The 19,329-nt window shown below is 38.1% G+C and overlaps 1 protein-coding gene across 1 annotated transcript; it reads right to left on the reverse strand.

The window, feature by feature from the left end:
- Positions 1 to 8,738: 8,738 nt before the first annotated feature.
- On the reverse strand, positions 8,739 to 10,859 carry LOC120440540. The gene is made up of 6 exons (XM_039613220.1): positions 10,591 to 10,859; positions 10,273 to 10,506; positions 10,097 to 10,201; positions 9,648 to 9,785; positions 9,147 to 9,293; positions 8,739 to 8,824 (listed from the first exon to the last, which is right to left on the reverse strand). The coding sequence occupies exons 1-6, from the start codon at positions 10,784 to 10,786 to the stop codon at positions 8,739 to 8,741; spliced, it is 906 nt and encodes a 301-aa protein (XP_039469154.1). The 5' UTR covers positions 10,787 to 10,859.
- Positions 10,860 to 19,329: the final 8,470 nt, after the last annotated feature.

The following is a 19,329-nucleotide window of genomic DNA, read 5'->3' on the forward strand; positions in this document are numbered from 1 at the left end:
TAAATAATGCCCAGGTTTCAAGCAGATTGTTTTGTGTATGTGTTTGGGAGGCATTAAGTTGTACTATGATAATAGCAGACACCTGTATACTTATGTATGTATGTCCTATTATGGATTAGTCTCAATTAAAATGTTGTTCATAAGGACCGGCAAAGCAGCATTGTTTTTTGGGTTTTTGTTTTTTTGCCAAAATCCGATGTTTATATAATACATTTTTGCCTTCCATTATCTTAAAGAGCTGCTCATTAAGTAAAAGTAACTTAGCGATGGGGCGGTAGTTATGGACTAAGCCAGATACAGAATCACAAGGGAGGGAGGAATGGGGATTCAAGGAATAACACAAACCAGACTAAAACCAAGAACAGAAATAAACAAGAGAATTAAAACCTGAAAATACAAATATAAAGAAACACACCAGAATATGCTGCTCCAAGAAAGCACAAAACCAGAAACCCTTAACACCAGGGCCATGCAGAGACGTTTATAGGGGTGGGTGCTTAAAGCTGAAAAGGGGCACATTGAACCAGGCTGAATAACAACAACACACATTCATCAAGAATCTAATATGGGATCGCATCATACTATATCACTGTTGTGAGGTGGCGACAAGGCAAAGCAAACGTAGCCTATGTTTTACCTGATGGGTACAATGTTGCTGTTGAGGGGTTGCTGCTGCTCCTGCTGCTGATAGTGCTGGAGGGCAGGGCTGTGTTGATCTGAGACTGTAGACATTAAAAAGTTCATAGGAGAGATGGTAGCTGATTAAACAAGTGTTATGAGATAATAACAAAATGCAAAGAACATAACAAAATGCGCTTGGAACCATAAGGCAACAAAAAACTGTGAGAAATAAACTCGGCTCTGCCTGTGAATCACTCTGATTCTCTTCTTCCTTCCATCCCCTCACTTCATCTATCACTCTCCACTTGCTGTCCATCTGAGAACAAGGCACAACTTGCTTTTGCAATAAACTATAATTTAATTATCCACACCTAACAACTCCTGCACTTAATCTATAATAAAATGATGACAGAAAAATGTTATAGAAGCAAAACATTCCAGTTGTGCTTATTATTATTTTTATACTTGAATACCTCTCCAACAACTGGTACATGTGTTAGTGTTACCTGTGCTCTTTGTAATCCAGCTGCTGAGGGATCCACTGCCTTTAGTATCCTCACACAGCTCCTACTGTTTCCTCCTCATGTCCTTACCAGCCATGTCTGGACAATGTTATATCATGAGTACTAATTTTTTAAAAATCCATATAAATAAAACACACACATGCACGCACACACAGGGACATTTTAGACCTTCAGAATACTGTATATACTATGGGCATCATGGTGCTGATCCAGAATCCTTCCCTTATTATTTATTACTAGAGCTACAATAATAAAGCAATGAGGGGAAAAAAGTAATAAATATGAAATAATGTATTTATGATGATTCCATTTGTTTCACTATCCACTCTGTGCAGGCAGAAAGCTTATTACATTTTTAAACTGTAGAGATACAATAATTTTACTGCTGTAAAATCAGCATTTTAAAATATAAATCTAATATAATCTGTGTCTTAATGTATGTTCTTTAAAATACAGCGTATGTTTTTTAAATATTATAATTATAATAATCCATAATTATGTGGACATGCATATTAGATCGTTTTAAGTGAAATATAATCCCCCCAGAAAGGCAGGCAAAGCCCTGTAACTTACTTTAAAACTAAATATGTTCCCTAAAACGGTGACAGAGCTACAGACCCATGACAGCCTTACACAGTCAGCCAGCAGCTATGACCAGGATTACTTGTGGATTTAATAAAAGGACAGGTTTGTCGCTCTGTTACACACACAGCACGCTCTTTTGTTTCAGTTCGTCAGTTGCAACAAGACAACTTACCAACGTGTACGTAATAAGCTAATACTCCTGTGTGCTATACACTACAGTGTACGCTGTACACCTACTTACTGGTTGTGTCGCATCAGTCTGTCTCTGAGTTAATTTGTGTTTCTCCTACAGCTCCGGACCGCTAAAAATGCGCGTGCTCTTTATGAGCTCGTTCCCGGCTCGTAACCAGCGCGTTCTGCCGTCAAGGGCGATCATTGGTTAATAGTGATCATGTGACTGATGCAAGCCAGATCCTTTTATTTAGCAAAACTGTGATTAATAGTTAAATATTATTGTTGAGGGGCACAGACAGGACTCCACACGCACACACACATTTAAAAAAAAAAAAAAAAAAAATTTTTTTTAAAAGTTGCCTCAACAAAAGGGCACTCTGGGCACCCATCAGGAAAGGGGCGGGTGCTCAAGCCCCTCCAGCCCCCCCCCCCCCCCCCCCTCTCTGCACGTGCCTGCTTAACACTCTCCAAGAAAACCCCGAACCCATAAAACTAAGAAACAAGACAAATGTAAATATAATATATGCAGAATATAGAATCATGAAACAAAGATAATCAAAAATACAAAACTAGAAAAACCTGAATCATCCCAAAACTCCTAAACCAAGACCCAGGGACCATGTTTAGCCAGATTAGTTCATTAATTTTTATATGGCCTGACTTTGTGCATATGTGCTCTGACTGATGTCCATACAATCTTTTAAATTGCACTTAAAAACTCACTTTCTTAATCTAGCCTTTGAAGCAAATTAGTTCGGACTGGCCTGCATTTGTGCTACATAACTGTAACTGTTGCTGTAACTATAACTGTTTTTGTTGTCTTTCATTGTAACCTGCATTGCGGCACTTTTGTGAAGCACTTTGATGGACACAGGTCCTTTGTAAATGTGCTATAGAAATAAACATTGATTGATTGATTGATTGATTGATTGATTGATTCCTTATGACTCTTTTAGGGTGCGCCTAGAACAGGGGTCTGCAACCCTTTACACCCAAAGAGCCATTTGGACCCGGTTTCCACGCAAAAGAAAACACTGGGAGCCGCAAATACTTTTTGACATCTAAAATGAAGATAAAACACAATATATACAGTGTTATCTTTATGCTTTGTGTGAACAACTAAGGTGTGCTGCTTATGAAATCCATGAAGTGCTACAGAGAAAATTAAATCATATTTATGTAATTAACACATTTTGAACTCTTAAAGAAATATAACAAAAGCAAAGACACCAACCTGAACTAAAATGATCCATGTAGCAAACAAAAACTGTTGTCAGCCGCCACCCTTATATCACCTTTGGGCTGTTGGAGCCTTGACCTGAATCTTAAAAAATAATTGGAAAAAAGCACTATGCTGCTGAAAAATGGATATTTGCAAAATTCTGCCTAAATATGTATTTTACCTGGTTAATGCGTCTGCGGGCGTGGTTTGCAGCGCCGCTGCAGGGGAGGCGGACGCACCTGGCGACACCGCAATCACGCCTCGCTGCCTTAACGTCTGCGCTATCTGTGCTGTTGTGTTGTTGGTGGTGTATGTCGGCCTGTGAGCTGAAAAGCTACAGCCGGCTGTATGCGTACAGCAACCGTGTGTGAAAAGTGCTCAATATAGAGATGCTCAAAAGCATGCTGATGGAAACATCGTCGGGTCTGCCGTGATTTGTTTACAATGGGACTTCTGCTCCTGAACCTCTGCGCACAGAGTCCGCAAATCGGGGCTATACGAAGTCAGTTTACGCAGGACTGTAAGCTGTCATCTGTCAGGCATGAACAGTGTTTGCCTTTAACATAGTTCACGGTGGAGAACAGCTGCTGACATAATGTGGATACGAAGATCCATAATTGGCCTACCTGGGGTTGAAAGTCTCGATAAATGCACGGCGTTTCCTTCCGCGAGTGTGACTCTTATTTTGAGCGATGAAAAAATAATAGAATATAATTTTATTTTTATATTTCAATATCACAATAATCTTCCATTTTAGAACTACGAGTTAAAAAGAACTAACATAAATAAAATACACTTCAGCTAAATACTTCTAATTTATTTGCCCAAACCAGGTGGAGCCGCAGTATAAGGACTAAAGAGCCGCATGCGGCTCCGGAGCCTCAGGTTGCTGACCCCTGGCCTAGAACCTTAGCAAGCCTTGAAAACTAGAAGCTAATCTGCCAGTCCCCAATATTTTCTAATCTAGTTATTTTTTTTCTCCAAGAAAATATTTACTAGTGTCATTTATAGTTTCAAATTCAATTTCATGTTAATAACATGCACTATGTTCTAAATAAAACTTTAGGTGTTTTTTTCTTTTGTACAGTTATGGTTTCATTCTCATCGTGAAACGTCCATCATTCTCATTTGGAGTGCAATTCATTTGTCAAATAGAGACAAAGCAGACAGGGCATACCCTGGTATGTCAAATTCCTGGCCAGCATGTCAGATTATGATAAAATGGCATTTGGTTTGTGTTCATTCGTTTTACACATCATGCAGGTTTCAAACTAAACCCAAACTTCCTTCCTAAATACTTTATGCATTTATATACTATAGCTGTCTGAGCAAGTTAGTATTTTACATTTGAAAAATTAACGCCTACAGAAATTTTATTTCTGCTGCCCTCTAGTGGTTGAACTTGTCACCTTGCAGCAGTGACATGCAGCCTTGTTCACTCAATACTGTTCACTCAAGAATTGTGCTTTTAAATCAGTCTTGCTGTTTACTAAATCTCACTTTGCATAGAACACATTCTTTCAGGTAACCGATGAAAAATTAGCACATGCTGACTTCACAACGTCACTATGAATCCAAACAGTTTGGTGGACTCCTATTTGCAGGAGCCCTCTTCACTCTGTCTGCTCTTTAGCAGTTAAAGACATGGCCACGAGATGGAGCCATTATCATAACTCATCATTTCAACAACTGCTTGTGCATTCAATATAACAGTCTCTACTATTGAGGGATGATTTAATCACCTGTTCTGAGGTTCATACAGGTAGTGACAATATTTTATCCTGTTACTCTGTTTCACTTTGTAAATATGTTTTAAAATTGCAGTTGTCTCTTCGGGATGTTAATTCATCTGCTCTCAGTTCATGAAATGGAGAAAACTCAACAAAAAACATCAGAATCTACTTCTTGCCCAAGTGTGTGTGTGTGTGTGTGTGTGTGTGTGTGTGTGTGTGTGTGTGTAAAGCTGATTATGGTTACAGTCTTGGCTTGTTTAGTTCCCATTGCGAAGAAACATGAAGTGTCTGCTAGTGTCACATACACAGATTCTAGGTTTGACGAACAGTCTCAGTTGTGGGCAAAAGACAAAAACCAGTAAAATTCTAAAATGCATTTCATTAGTCTAAGATCAACAGGAAACAGTGGAAGAATGGAACCAATATATTTTTGACACTTAAAAACTTCTCTTGAGTATTGAGTTGAATTAAGTTGATTCTCAAAATAGTTTAGTTTGTTGTGATACCACATGTAGGCAGTTTGATTGTCAGTCAGGTTACAGCTGGTGCTGCAAATCACAAATCACACTGTTGAAGAAGCTCTTTGAATGTGAACCTCTTTTGATACGAGATGAATACACTTCGTGTTACTCATGAATGTTTCAACAAATACAAACAAATGCTTTTACAGTTTGTTTGTGAAAACTTTCCCTGTGGGATATGTGATGGAGGACGGCTTATCCACTGATGCCTGTTTGTAAGAACACATCATTCTATAAGCATAAGTCACACTGTAGCATCTTTGTGTGATGGAATCTGGACAAAAATAAATGAAATGGGATTCAATATTTGTATCCAGATCATTTTTATAATAATACTTATTATTATTATTATTATTGGTATGTCCAGTAATGTTGGGATGTCCAGTCTGCGCTTTGTTTGGGGCATCCAGGCGAGGGAACACCTGTTGCTGGATGCAGCTTGTCCCTGACCCAGAGCAGTGTGTCTTTTCCCTTTACTGTGCGTCTATTGTAATTAAGTGAATGACTGGTGTTGTGATGCAGTGGGTGGCAGATGTGCCCCAAAACTTGACTCATCTGTACACACCCACAGTGTACCCTGTCTGTCAGACATGATTTATATATAACTCACTTACTGCACATAATGTCCTCTTTGTATATATTCACTCACTGTATATACTGTTCTCTCTTTTTGCACAGTCGAGGAGCGCATCAGGTCACATTTTGCTGCGTGTTGTACTTGTATAATTATGCACATGACAAATAAAGAATCTTGACACCGTCGTGTGGTGTAGGAAATTTTGAGTGTTCCTTTTCTAACTTCCTGTATGGAAGCTAACTGAAAAGGTCTCCAACTTGGTAAATGGACTGGTTCTTATATATTTTCTACTCTTCTGAGAACTCAAAGCGCTTTACACAACCTGTGCATTCACTCCCATTCTCACAAGCACATTTTCTAAGTGCTTTCTAACTAACAGTCACACATACATTCATACTTCGATTGATGCATCGGAGAGCAATTTGGGTTAGTATCGTGCCCAAGGATATTTGGCATAGACTAGGGAAAGCCAGGAATCAAACCACCAACCTTCCGATCAGTAGATGACCTGCCTGAGCTACAGCCACCTCCACTAAAGAAAGGTCGACATCCAGTGGATTTTCTGAGAATAACATATCAAAACAAAGTGGTAGAAATGGCTCAAACAGGGTTAAGTTCATTTCAGTGCATGTTTCAGAAACATATAGGGACTCAAAGTGTGCTCTACCAAATGGTTGGGCAGAACATTCAAAGTTCTCATCTCTATAAATTATACAATGTTGACATTTGTCCTTTTCTTTTGGTGAGTATATGCATTTACGTCTATTCTTATTTCAGGACTCATGAATAATCACTGACACCTGAGATATAAAAGATGACAGCCACAAACAGAAAGCCAGCATCTCTCAATAACATGATTTTTCAGTCCAAACTTTAAGTGTAAAGATGACAATAAGTGCACAAAACACAAGAGACAAAGTCACTCACCATTCAAACTAAGAAGTACTCTTTGTCAGACTGAGGGATGAGACAGATAACATGAATGTTTAAATCTTTAGTATTCTTGCATGCTATGTTGTACCATGAAAACATATTAAACTACATTCAGTCACTTCCCATATAATAATGATGATTTTATTAGATTTACTGTAAGTATCAACTCTGCTCCTTGTAGTTGTATTTGAATGCATTAAATAGTCATTGTTGAGCAGAGAGCTGTGGAGGTGGTAAAACTGTTCCACAAGTTCAACGTGCAGCATGAACAGCTGTAGAGATGGAGACTTTAGTTTTCTGTGAAGCTACTTTTTTTTGCCTCTGGTTGAATGTGGGTGCTGGGTGTGGTTAGAAAGTGCCAGACTTTAGCACTTTGCAACCACACTCACAGATGTAAACACTTTTACACTTTAATAAAAATCATATTTTATAACCACTCATGTTGTTTGCTGCCTTAGATGCTGTGAGATATTGTTTTTCTGATCAAAAAAAGCATAATCTGAACAAGTCTGTAAAGATAACTGAGCTGTAAATGTCATTAGTTAATTATGTTATGTTATGTGGCAGGTTTTTACTGACTTTTCTACATTCTGCAGTCAAGTGATAGTTAATGTAAATAATCGTTATTTGGAGGAAACTCACCTGAGAGCAGGTCTGATCTTACTTGTACTTATTGTACAGTCATTAATAGAAGGAAAAAAAGATTTAATAAACCCTCCACCTTCTGACAGCAAAAAGGTGAAGAAACAATCCACAAGTGATTATTCTGATAAATCTTCACAATAGTTGTGCAAAAGAATTTAGCTACTTGAGCTACTTTGTTTATTTTGTCTATTTTACATAACCACTATTAGAAACATTAGAAACATTAGAAACTTTCGTTCTCTATGTTTAGCAGTTAGTGGTTCATTTATGATTCAGAAAAAAAGAAACCTGCAGACATGATGACTTTAAAGTTCAGTTTTACAGTCATTTTCAAGATAATGTTATAAATTCACAAAGCTCACAAAGTAGTACAGCTGGCGTCTCTGACAAAGTTAACAATAGCATTTTTATGTTGTGATGCACTTTCCAGGTTTTTTGCAACATGTAATATCGTAGGCTATCTTTAAGTTGAAAACCCTATGCATTTTACTTTTTACTAATTTCTACTGTATTTTACCTTATATTTCCACTATAGACTGTGATTGTTTAACACTCTGGACTCATCAACTGTGGTGCTTTTCTTGTAGGTAATGACTCAATATTAGAGGTTACAGTAGAGACTAGCGCCATTGGAATAGAGATCAACTTCATTGGCATAGAGATGAGCTTCGTGGTTCATGGTGTCAAGCATCCTGCTGTGCTGAGCTGGGTTGTTTCCATATATGGGATTAAGGCTGACCTGAGGAAACCAAATAACATAAGATTATATTTCATTGCGTACGAGAGGGTATAATGTTAGTGAGATAAACCTGCCATGTACCTGCTGTTTGTTGTCTGATATTTCACTCTTTGGAGAATGACTGGAAGCCTTCTTTCTTCTGAGTGTCAAACGTGAAAGGATACCACTGAATAACAGATTTCAAATCAGAGTTTGAACATGATTGATCTAAAAGAGAACACAGTGATGCTCACCTCTGGCAGCAGAACACAGTGAGAAGTATTATTATTATTAACAGGAGAGCTGCAAAACCTCCTGCAGCTGCTGGTAGCCATTGAGCTGTGGTGTTATCCTTGTTGGTTTTAACACCACAGGAATAATTTCTTATATGCTCCCTGCTGACTGCGTCTAGGATCAGATGTTTGTTGTGTGTCTCTGTCATGTTCAGAGGTCGACTGTTGAAGTACCAAATGTAGTTTGTGTTGTCAGTCAGAGGACAGCTGGTACTGCAGGTCAGTGTGACTCTCTGACCCTCTGTCACCACTGCAGAAGGACTCATCTTCACTCTCAGCTCTGAAAGATGAACATTGTTAAATAATTAAAAACTATAAATCTCATAAAAAAATTTCCCAGTTACCTTTTTTTAAAATATAGGATAGCATTGTGATGGGTAATGTGATACAGGTCAATTGGTGTGGAAAGCAAAGGACAGTCAACAGTTTAACAAGCAGCACTTATTCTTAGACCAGCTAAAATGTGATGATCAGTGAAATTTTGCTGATAACACTTTTACATTCAGTTTTGTTTGCTCAGGTTTACATTAAGCTTTTTAGTGTAAAACACTGAGGCTCTTACATGAATAAAACATCTTAATCCTTGTTAGGAGACTTTACCTGTGACAATCAAAAAGACTCCAGGCAGTTTCAGTTCTTTATCATTTCCTTTCAGGATGAATGTATATTCTCCTGAGTCATTCTTCTTCAGGTTTTTGATGGTCAGGATGTGTTGGTTCTTCACGTTGTCGTGATACTCCACACGACCTGAAGGCTCAATCGGTTTTTCAAGTTCCTTATCACCTGTTCTCCATTTTTTAATCCATAATTTAAACTCCGGTTTCATGTTATCAGGATGTGAGTATTTACTGATAATGTTGACTGAAGATCCTTCCAGAGCACAGATTCTCCTGCTGACATAATTCACTGTCCAGCAGTTTTTATCCTGAACACCTGAAATATAGATGGAAGATTTACAGTTGACTGTGGTGTCTGCATGTTGAGATAACAGCTTTTTATTAATTAAGAGAACTAACAGTTTTCTTTTATACTCACAGACTTCATTAGATTGAAGATGCTCATGACCTTTAATTGCACAGTAAAAGTTGTTTTTCAAAGAACTGTGTTCATTGTTGAGATGCTGATTTTCCCTAAAAGGTTTTCCATTTTCATACCACACATAGACAGTTTGAGGGTCAGTCAGAGGACACAAGCTGCTACAGGTCAGTGTGTTCCCACTAGTCCTCACGATATAGACCTCTAAAAAAAATGGGGAATACAGTTTCATCAGTCACTACATTATTAATATGCATATTTGATACCCTGCTATTTTTTTACCATTTTTCTCAATTACCATAGTTTTGTGTACATGCTCCGTCTTCTCCTAAGGAAAAGCCTCTCTTTGCTTTGTTTAATTTTATATCTTGCACCCATTTCCATTATACATGTCTTCAACAAAGTTTAATGCAATTAAATACATATGTGATCCAGTTAATTAAATAATTTTTAAAAAGTGAATATAGAAACAGTGTACTCCACAGATCAGTAAGAAGATGAGTTTGTGTGTTCACCTCTGGGAAATGTGATGGAATAAGGCTCATCTTCTGATGCCTGCTCATAACGGCACATTTCCCTTTTAGCATAGGTCACACTGAAGCATGCTGATGTGATGAAATCTAGATGAAATTAAATATTAGCATACTGAGTATGTTTACTGAAAATCATTTGATTAAACATCATGACTCACCCACAGAGACTTCAGGGGCTCTGAGATCCTCGTAGCCTTTGACAGCACAGGAGTATGTGACTGCTTCCTCACTGCTGAGCAGCTCTTGGTACCAGGGAGACCAGTCCTCATAGAGAAACTCTCTGTTCTTGTACCAGATGTAGGCTGCAGGCTTTTCAGTCAGAGGACAGCTGCTGCTGCACATCAGTGTTACTGTCTGTCCCTCTGTGGCAGGAATCACCTTTACCTGCAGCTCTGAGAGGATCGTTAATAGAAATAATATCAATACATTGATTATTCATAAATGTGTTCTTCATGCATTTGATAAAACCACTGTACCTGCAACACTGAGAGAAATTCCCCTTTGGCCACAGTCTGATTTGTCAGCAGGTTCTCTGCAGCAGTAAATGTTTGCATCATTCTCTGCTAGATTGTTGACTGTCAGAGTCAAGTTACTCTCTGCTGACATGCTGTACTTTCCATCTGCAGAGGTCTCAATCTTGAAGCCCCCCCTGTGTACACTGTACCAGTTCATGCTAGAAGTTGGATGTTGATGTGAGCAGGACAGATTTACTGATGAACCTTTCAAGGCACAGATGCTGTTTGTTTGTCCCTGAACACCTTAAACAGAACATTTGATTAACAAGCATCTATGCAGATTTACACAATTTCTATAACATTCATATGTTATTCTGACTATATAAGTTTTATGCATATTTTCCATGTGGCACTCTGAAAATTGCTAATATATTGCAACGTTATCAGAGAACCATCAAATGTTTTGTTGCAAAAAGTCACAGGGTCAAGAAATGTATTTTAAAAAAAGACCACCAAAGATTTGAGAAGAATCAAACTTGTTATTTTCCATTGATTTCATATTCTGGAACTGGAATATTATAGTACTTCCTCTTCTGACCAAAACCTTGTTGAGAACTTGTGTGCCCTTCTGAAATGGAAGATTTACAGTAAAGGAAAACAGTGCAGCTCTCTGAACATTGTCTGGGAGGCTGCGGGTGCTGCTGCACAAAACATTTGATCATTGAGAAATCAAATGGTAAATGGTAAATGGACTGGTTCTTATATAGCACTTTTCTACTCTTCTGAGCACTCAAAGCGCTTTATACAACGTGTGCATTCACCCATTCACACCCATTCGCACAAGCACATTTGCCTAAGTGCTTTTTTTTTTAGCTAACATTCACACACATTCATACTTCGATGGCTGCATCGGAGAGCAATTTGGGGTTAGTATCTTGCCCAAGGATATTTGGCATGCAGACTAGGGGAAGCCAGGAATCGAACCACCAACCTTCCGATCAGTAGGTGACCTGCTCTACCACCAACAATCTTGAAAGTAAATCCAGTGTTTTGGTCGATAACTTTTTTTTATGTCAGAAATGTTTATTTATACATTTAAAGTTGTTTGTTTTATCATTCTCACTTCAATGGGTGAAAATAAACAAATGAGATGGGGAATATTCATTTTTCATTTAGTTGCATAATAATTCTACACACTAATAGCTACCAACAAATGTGAAAATCTCACTTTTACTTTCTTAAATATCCTGATTAGGCACTGTAGTTGTTCAAGAATAATCACTTACGGAGCTATGTGAGCCAAGCCGGGAGTGCGTTAATATGGCTTAAACCCACTGATCCATGGCACTGAAGCAAGCCAACATTTAGTACACAACTCTGAGAAACTAGCAGCTTATGTAAAAATAAAGTGTACTTTTTAAAAACAAGTGTCTGTGAAAGGACAGGAAGACTACAAATGATGATCTTACAGAATACAACAAAATTCCTTCTTTTAGCATAAACTAAACAACAGTAAATATTCATTTTATATCTACAAGTCTCAAATATCTACAACTGTAAAATGCTATCTATGCATTAATGCAACATTTACACTGATACATATAAGTGGACATTGAATTAAGGGATCTGGTAAAACAGAATCTTTCATACCTGAGAGCCAGAGAACAAAAACCCAGAACAAACATTCAGCTTCTGTGAAGAGCATGGTTGTTGCAGACTGCGCTGTCTAATCAGAAAGTTGACTAATGAGCTTTCAAAAACCCCAGCTGCCGTCTTATTAAAGAATGATTGCTTAAAAGCAGAAGTCATCTTCTTAAAACTACAAAGTCTTATGACCAATTTGACATGGAAATTAGGGCAAATATGTCTGCATGCAACACCTTCAGATCACTTCCTCCTCTTGTATCAAAGTAGTGCAGCAGATATTCATGTATGACATATAACAGCACCACAAAACATCTGTGTGTTGCTTTTGTTATTTTGAAAGAAAAGCATCTCAAGCTCACCCACATGAAAACTGCCTTTACCACAACGCTTTGAGATCATGCATTTCACTACCATGCATTTCCTCTTTTTGGCTCATTTTTGTAATGTGTTTTATTCAGAGATTAAAAACTACTTACAGATACACCAGCTGCTACTGATGTTATACTAAAACCTAGCGAGGAATACTGCCTTTTAATGTATGTTTATTTGCTTTTCTTCATCAGGCTCAGATTTGGAGTAGAGATTCATCTTTGTGGTTCTCAGTGGAGTGGAGACTGAAGTGCAGTCTGTTCTACCAATGGTCATCCCGAGTAAGGCATTTTCAGGGTTCACTTGAGAGGACCAGAGAGTTATTATGTCTTTATATCATACTGCATAAATCCTTTAGCTCATTTTTCCATCCCATTATAATGAATCTTATGCATAAGGTTAATAAGGAAGATCAGGTCTCACATCCGTCTGCTCCCAGGTGTTGCCGGCTAAATCTAAGCTTCACATCACTTCCACATTCCAAGGCTGAGAAGCTGTTTTGTGACATCACTGATCTAGTCAAATCATTTTTCTCCCAGCCTTCATCAGACCAAGTAGCACTCATCCCACATACTTTAAATCTCACTGCGCATCTGTCACTCTCCTTTGCAGACGCCTTTGTGCAACCCACCTTCTCCACATCACTGCCTCTCATCACTCAGGCTCTATTCAAGCCTCCATCTTCATCTCCACCCTCAGAGGGGGGCCTGCTCTGATCCCTATCACTGCTGGGATCCACGGGCCATCGGAGTCTAACTGCCAAATACCTCTATCTAAATTCTGTACATTAATAAATCATGGTCATTTCTTTCTTATGATCCTTCCTTACTGAATTATAGCTATGTTGAGTCTGTTAAAAAAAGAGGAAGGATCTGTATGTTTGATTTGGCACAGATCTTACACTGAGCAGTGGGTAGTGGGGGTAGTGAGACAGAACAAAGGCAACGCTGTAAAAGAGAGTCAGAGATTAATGATTAAATGAAACCTGGTGTATAAATACATTCAGCTCATTTTCAGCAATTTAGCTTGTCACATTGATCCAGTAATGTAAGTTTTTACTCCTTGACAATATGTTGTCTCTGCTGGGTGTGATAGATACAACAAAGTATCCTGTTTCTCTCAATGTATCAAATGGGGAAAATAAAAAAAAAGTCAAATGCAGTGTAAATGAACAACTCACAGATAGCATTACTCAAACCTGTAATAATTACATTTTTTGTATATTTCTTTTTTTTTAAAGAAACAGGAAGTCTCTGCAAGCGAAGTAAGGGCATGATACATGTGTGGATTATGAACAATGAAAGAAGTATGACATGCAAAGATCAGAAAGGTGTCATATTATGCATCAACACCAGCCATGTGTGAAATGACTGCTGTGTAACAACAATGTGCGCCCAAAACCCAAAAAGCACTGGCAGATGAAACAAACAGAAAAGACTGTAACTGTAAAAGCAGAAATACATGATGAAAAAGCAAAGAAGAGAAAAACTGACAGAGAGAGGCATTTCTATTTATACACATTAGAAACAGTTACAGTAGAGCAAAGAATAGCATGGCAGGAAATATAAAAACAGACGATGGACTCTTACAGAGATGCTTTGGTTCATGCATTCTTGCTGTTTCTGTTTCATGCAGGCTTTATGAATGCAGACAAAATGAACGGTGAAAATGTGAAACATATGAAAATATGAATTCATTAGTAAGGCTGGAATACCAAAAAATTTTATCAATCACAAAAGTGAAAACAGTTTGATCTGAGTACAACAGCTTAGCCTCCAATCTGATAAAACTAGACAGACTTTAGATATTCAGGTTAAAACTAAGATGTTGATCATAAACCAGGTTTCTAGCTGTTTTGTGTATGTTATTATTTGTTCAAAGTAGGAAGTGTGTGTGTTTGGGAGGCGTTAAGTTAAGTTGTAAGACAATAATAGCAGACACCTGTGTACTTGTTACTTATATGTACTTATTATGGATTACGTGGCGCTGTCAGTTAAAATGTTGTTCATAAGCACAGGCAAAGCAGCACTGGGGTTTTTTCTAAAATCAGTGCTCATTAAACACTTCCTCAATAATTTTTGAAAGTAGAAGTAATTTGGAGATAGGGCGGTAGCTATGGGGTCCAAATAAAATATCTGAGGAACTTGTTCTTCTTCTTTAGTCTTTGGCAGATGTGGCACAAACAAAGAACACTGAGAAAACTATAAATATGACAAACAGGAAAGGTCACAAAGAAAGATACAGCTCTGATGAAGTGTCAGTGAGACCGAATCAGTCAAACAAACTACCGAAAAAGACACTTCAGTTTGATTGACATATGTGAAGTTTTGTGATATGCTTGGTTGATGCATGAATATCTTACTTCATAGCTTATTCCCTGTTTTGGCTGTGTGGCAGACAAGAGAAGGACCCAAAACACCAGACTCAGAGGACAAGAATTAAACCCAAAAGCACCTAACATGAAGACTTTGGAGGAGTTAAACTAGACACAAGACACAGAAGAACAGTGGCCAAAATAAAACAGGAAGTGAGTATGTTTATGGCCTGGCTTTGTGCATATGTATGAGCTCTTACTGATGTATCCCTTATGACTCTTTGAGGATGCGCCGATAATCTTAGCAAGCCTTGAAAATTTAAAAATGATCCCACATATTTTCTAATGTAGTTCATTTTTCTCCAAGACAATTCCTGTTAGTATCAAACGTAACTGTAACTGTATTTTAAAATTCTATTTCATCTTAATATTGCACACTTTATTATTTCTTTTGTACTGTCGTTGTTTCAGACCCACCCTCAAGCTCCCGTCACTGTCTTTGAGAGCAATTGATTGATTGATTGATTGATTGATTGATTGATTGATTGATTGATTGATTGATCATACTTTATTCATCCCGAGGGAAATTGGGTTAAGGCTGCCAGCCATGCCAGCGCCGTCTTACCCTTGGAATTGTAATGAGGATGTAGAGCCGCTAAAAAGGGGGTGGTAGTCAAGGAGTACAAAACTCAAGTGTAGCAGTAAACATAATTTATTTACAATAAAACAACCATCACAGAAATCGCTCTTTTCACCGAATGTGTCTCGCTGGCATTTAGGCACATGGCCACCAGATGGCGCCATTATCATAACTAGTATCAACAACAGCTTCTGCAATTTATGCAATAAAACAGTCTACAGAGGGTTTGAATCACCTGTTCTGAGGCCTCATGCAGGTATTAGTAATACAGTCTCCTGTTCTCTGGATTCATGTTGTAATTTCACATACGTTGATATGTTTTAAGAGAAGTTGTCTCTTCTGGATGTTCATTCATCTGCTCACAGTTCATGAAATGGAAGAAAATCCACATGTTTACATGAGAATCTGTTTGTATCTCATGTTTATGTGTATGTATGTGAATGTGTGTGTGTGTTTAAAGCTGATCATGGTTACAGCCTTGTCTAGCATAATTTACAGCCATAACACTGTGAAGAAACAGGAAGTGTCTCCAAGTGAGACAAGGTCATACTCTGTGTGTGTGTGTGTGTGTGTGTGTGTGTGTGTGTGTGTGTGTGTGTGTGTGTGTGTGTGTGTGTGTTTGTGTGTGTGTGGTGCGTTCAGTATACGAGAACTGAGCCATGCAAAGATGATGTGCATGTGTGAAAACTTCTGATTCTGTGGTTATGCTACTTTACATTTTTTCATTGTATTTATTGATCTGTAATTGATTTATCTCGAGCATTAGATCATTCAGTAATATAAATAATTAGAGCAAAGTTGTTGCATTTCCATAAAACTTCAGGGGATATTAGGGAAATAACAAAACATTTCTGAGTTTGAACAGAAATAAAGAGGCAAAGTTGGCAAGAAAACAAGTGTTTTCAATAACAATTAAACCAATAGAATGAAATACAACAAAACCTAGAAGTTGATCACTAAATAAAAGAACTGTCATAAAAGTCAATGACAGTGTCCTCTCCAGTGGGCAGGAGTAAAAAGCCACAAACACACACAACTCACAAGCTTTAAAGCAGGGATGTCAAACATAAGGCCCAGGGGCCAGCATAGGCTTGCGAAAGACTCCAATCTGGACCACTGGACGGCTTTAAGCGCATGAATTCATGACTCTTAACTGTAGGTTTTACAGTCTGACTGATTGGTTTAGAAATTATTCAGACGTATCATCAAGTTAACTGCTCAGCCAGGTCCCCGTGCCAAATACACCCAGACAGATTAATTAGACAAACCAGAAGTTAGTGCTTCTTGATAGCAGCCTCAGAACTTTTATAACCTCTCAGTTTCACTGTGGCTCAGGCCTGTCAAGCACTTGTCTCTGTACTGCGCAGGATTTTTAATGACTTCTTCACAGTTATGTCGAGGATAATAATAAGAGCTGATGAAAAGGAGAGCAGAGCCAGGCTACTTCATGTCTCAGCACAAGTGGGAATCTGTCTTTCTGCCATCACCTGCTAGCAAATTGGCAAGCAGGTAGTAACAACACTGTATAATTAACACATAAACACACTCAAGTATGCCTGAGTTTTGTTCACTGTGCCAAAAATAAATTTTGGCATTGGCTTAGGATTTTTTTTGTCTTACTTTATGTAGCAGTAGCTTCATGCTTTATTAAAAAAATTAGCGGCAGCTTCACGTCTTTCATCTCCAGAAGAATGATGTTTTAATGGATGATTAAAAACTCTGATAAAGTCTTAAACTAAAATAATGTAAAATATTTGATTACAACTGTAAATTTGCTTTAGTTATTAAGTGTGCATATGTGCATAATGTGGTACAAAAAAGTCACAATGAATAAAATATATTGGTCACCCTTACTATCCATGCAGATTTATTTATTTTAAGATACATGGGATTTGTTGGTGTCCTTGGGATCATTGTCCTATTTCATGGTCATAGGTCAAACGTTTAGACAGATGGTCTCACATAAATACTTTGGTATACAAAGTTCATGGTTGACTCAATAACTACAAGGTGCCGCACTTCTGCAGTTACAGGGCAAACCCAAATCATCACCTCTCCTTCACTGTGCATGACACTTGGTATTAGGTGTATGTGCTGAGATCCTGTGTTTGGTTTTGGCCACACATGGTGCCATGCAAGGCAAGCATCTCTGCTTTGGTCTCACCAATACAAAGGACTTGAAATCTGACAATTTGTTCACGTATAAGTTTGCAAACCTTAGTTATGCTGCCATGTTCTTTTTATACAGAAGAGGCTTACTCATGCAGTATTTGCAAACAAGTCATACTTGCTCAGTCTTTCTCTAATTTACTGTCATGAACTTTAACATTTAACATGCTAGCTAAGGCCTGTAGACTCTCGGGTGTGACTCTTGGGATTTTTGCAGTTCCTCTGAGTATTACATGGTCTGAGCCTAGGGTGAATTTCCTGGGACATCCACTCCTAGGAAGACTGTTGCATTATGTCAGCACACACCTTAATGCTCCAGTCAAGCAAACTGCCCAAACCTGCCACTTCTACAGAGGTGCTCACACTTGCTGCTGATCAATTAATCAAGTACCTTTTATCAGCAGCATCTTGCTTCTACTTACCCTCTGCCTATAGAGACAGCGAGGGTCTACTTAGTTTTATGCTGGACTGCACAGATTCAGAACTTTCCTTTTCACATGGTTAAACCTGCTTAAACCTATTAAATGATTTATTATACAATTAGTAAACATAGGTGAACATCAGAGCAACATCTGAAGTTAAAACAGCATTAAATAGTATTATTTTAACATTTGCCTTTTTCTTCGTCTATGGTGTGATGAAGCCTCGTAATGTGTTGAATCTTTCTGGTTAATGGTTTCGCCAGTAGAAAGATCACACGAAGTCCTGTTCAAAAGTTCATTTGGAAGTACTGACACCTACTGGTCAATCGATGTACAGCAGGACTGCTGTGATAATACATGTGGGCTACAAGCCAGTGGATATGTATGGTCTATGTACCATATGATGTTCTGTAGAATATATATATCTCTAATGTAACTAACCATCCTCTTTAAGATTAATTTAAGAAGATGATGGGAGATTGGGTCCTTGCAAGGTCATGATGATCCTCAGAATCAGCTCAGATCCAGTTCACAGAAAAACAAATAATTCCTGTGTGTTTTTGACAGCTTGACACACATAACGAGGCAATCATGTCATTTCAGAGAAGCATCATTTATCTTTGGTCATGTGATATTCTGAAGAACGATACGGACCTCAACATGGGCTTCATTTGGACACGCCCCCTTTTCTCGATGCAGGCATAGGGGCTTAAGTATAACTGACCAGCACCATGATAACAGCAGGAGGACAATGCAAACTTGATTTGTTTTTTGTAGATAAAATCAAAAAGTCAGTCTACTGATCCACTGTTCTGTAGTCGATCAGGGGGTACTTCATAAGTACAGAAATGTCCAATACTATCCATAACAAAATTATCGTACAGTCCAAAATGCTGCTCTCCAGTCAGCTATGAAGTGCTTGTTAAGCACTGCATTGTCACCATTGCAGTGTTCCTGTAGGGACATGCATGTAGATCTACAAATAATGAAATTATAATCATAATAATTAAAGATTGTACTTTTATTTAACTTTAATTGTCATGTTAGATGAGAAAATCCTGAAAATTTGAACAGACTGTGAACTATGCAGTCCTGAAATGCAGAGTTATGACAGTGAAATTCTTTACATAATTTCAGCATGCAGGAAATTTTTGGATGGGCCAGAAATCAAAGCATGATGATGCACTGCAGCCAAACTG

The sequence above is a fragment of the Oreochromis aureus genome, linkage group 6 (assembly GCF_013358895.1).
Source record: "Oreochromis aureus strain Israel breed Guangdong linkage group 6, ZZ_aureus, whole genome shotgun sequence".
In the NCBI taxonomy this organism is placed as follows: domain Eukaryota; kingdom Metazoa; phylum Chordata; class Actinopteri; order Cichliformes; family Cichlidae; genus Oreochromis; species Oreochromis aureus.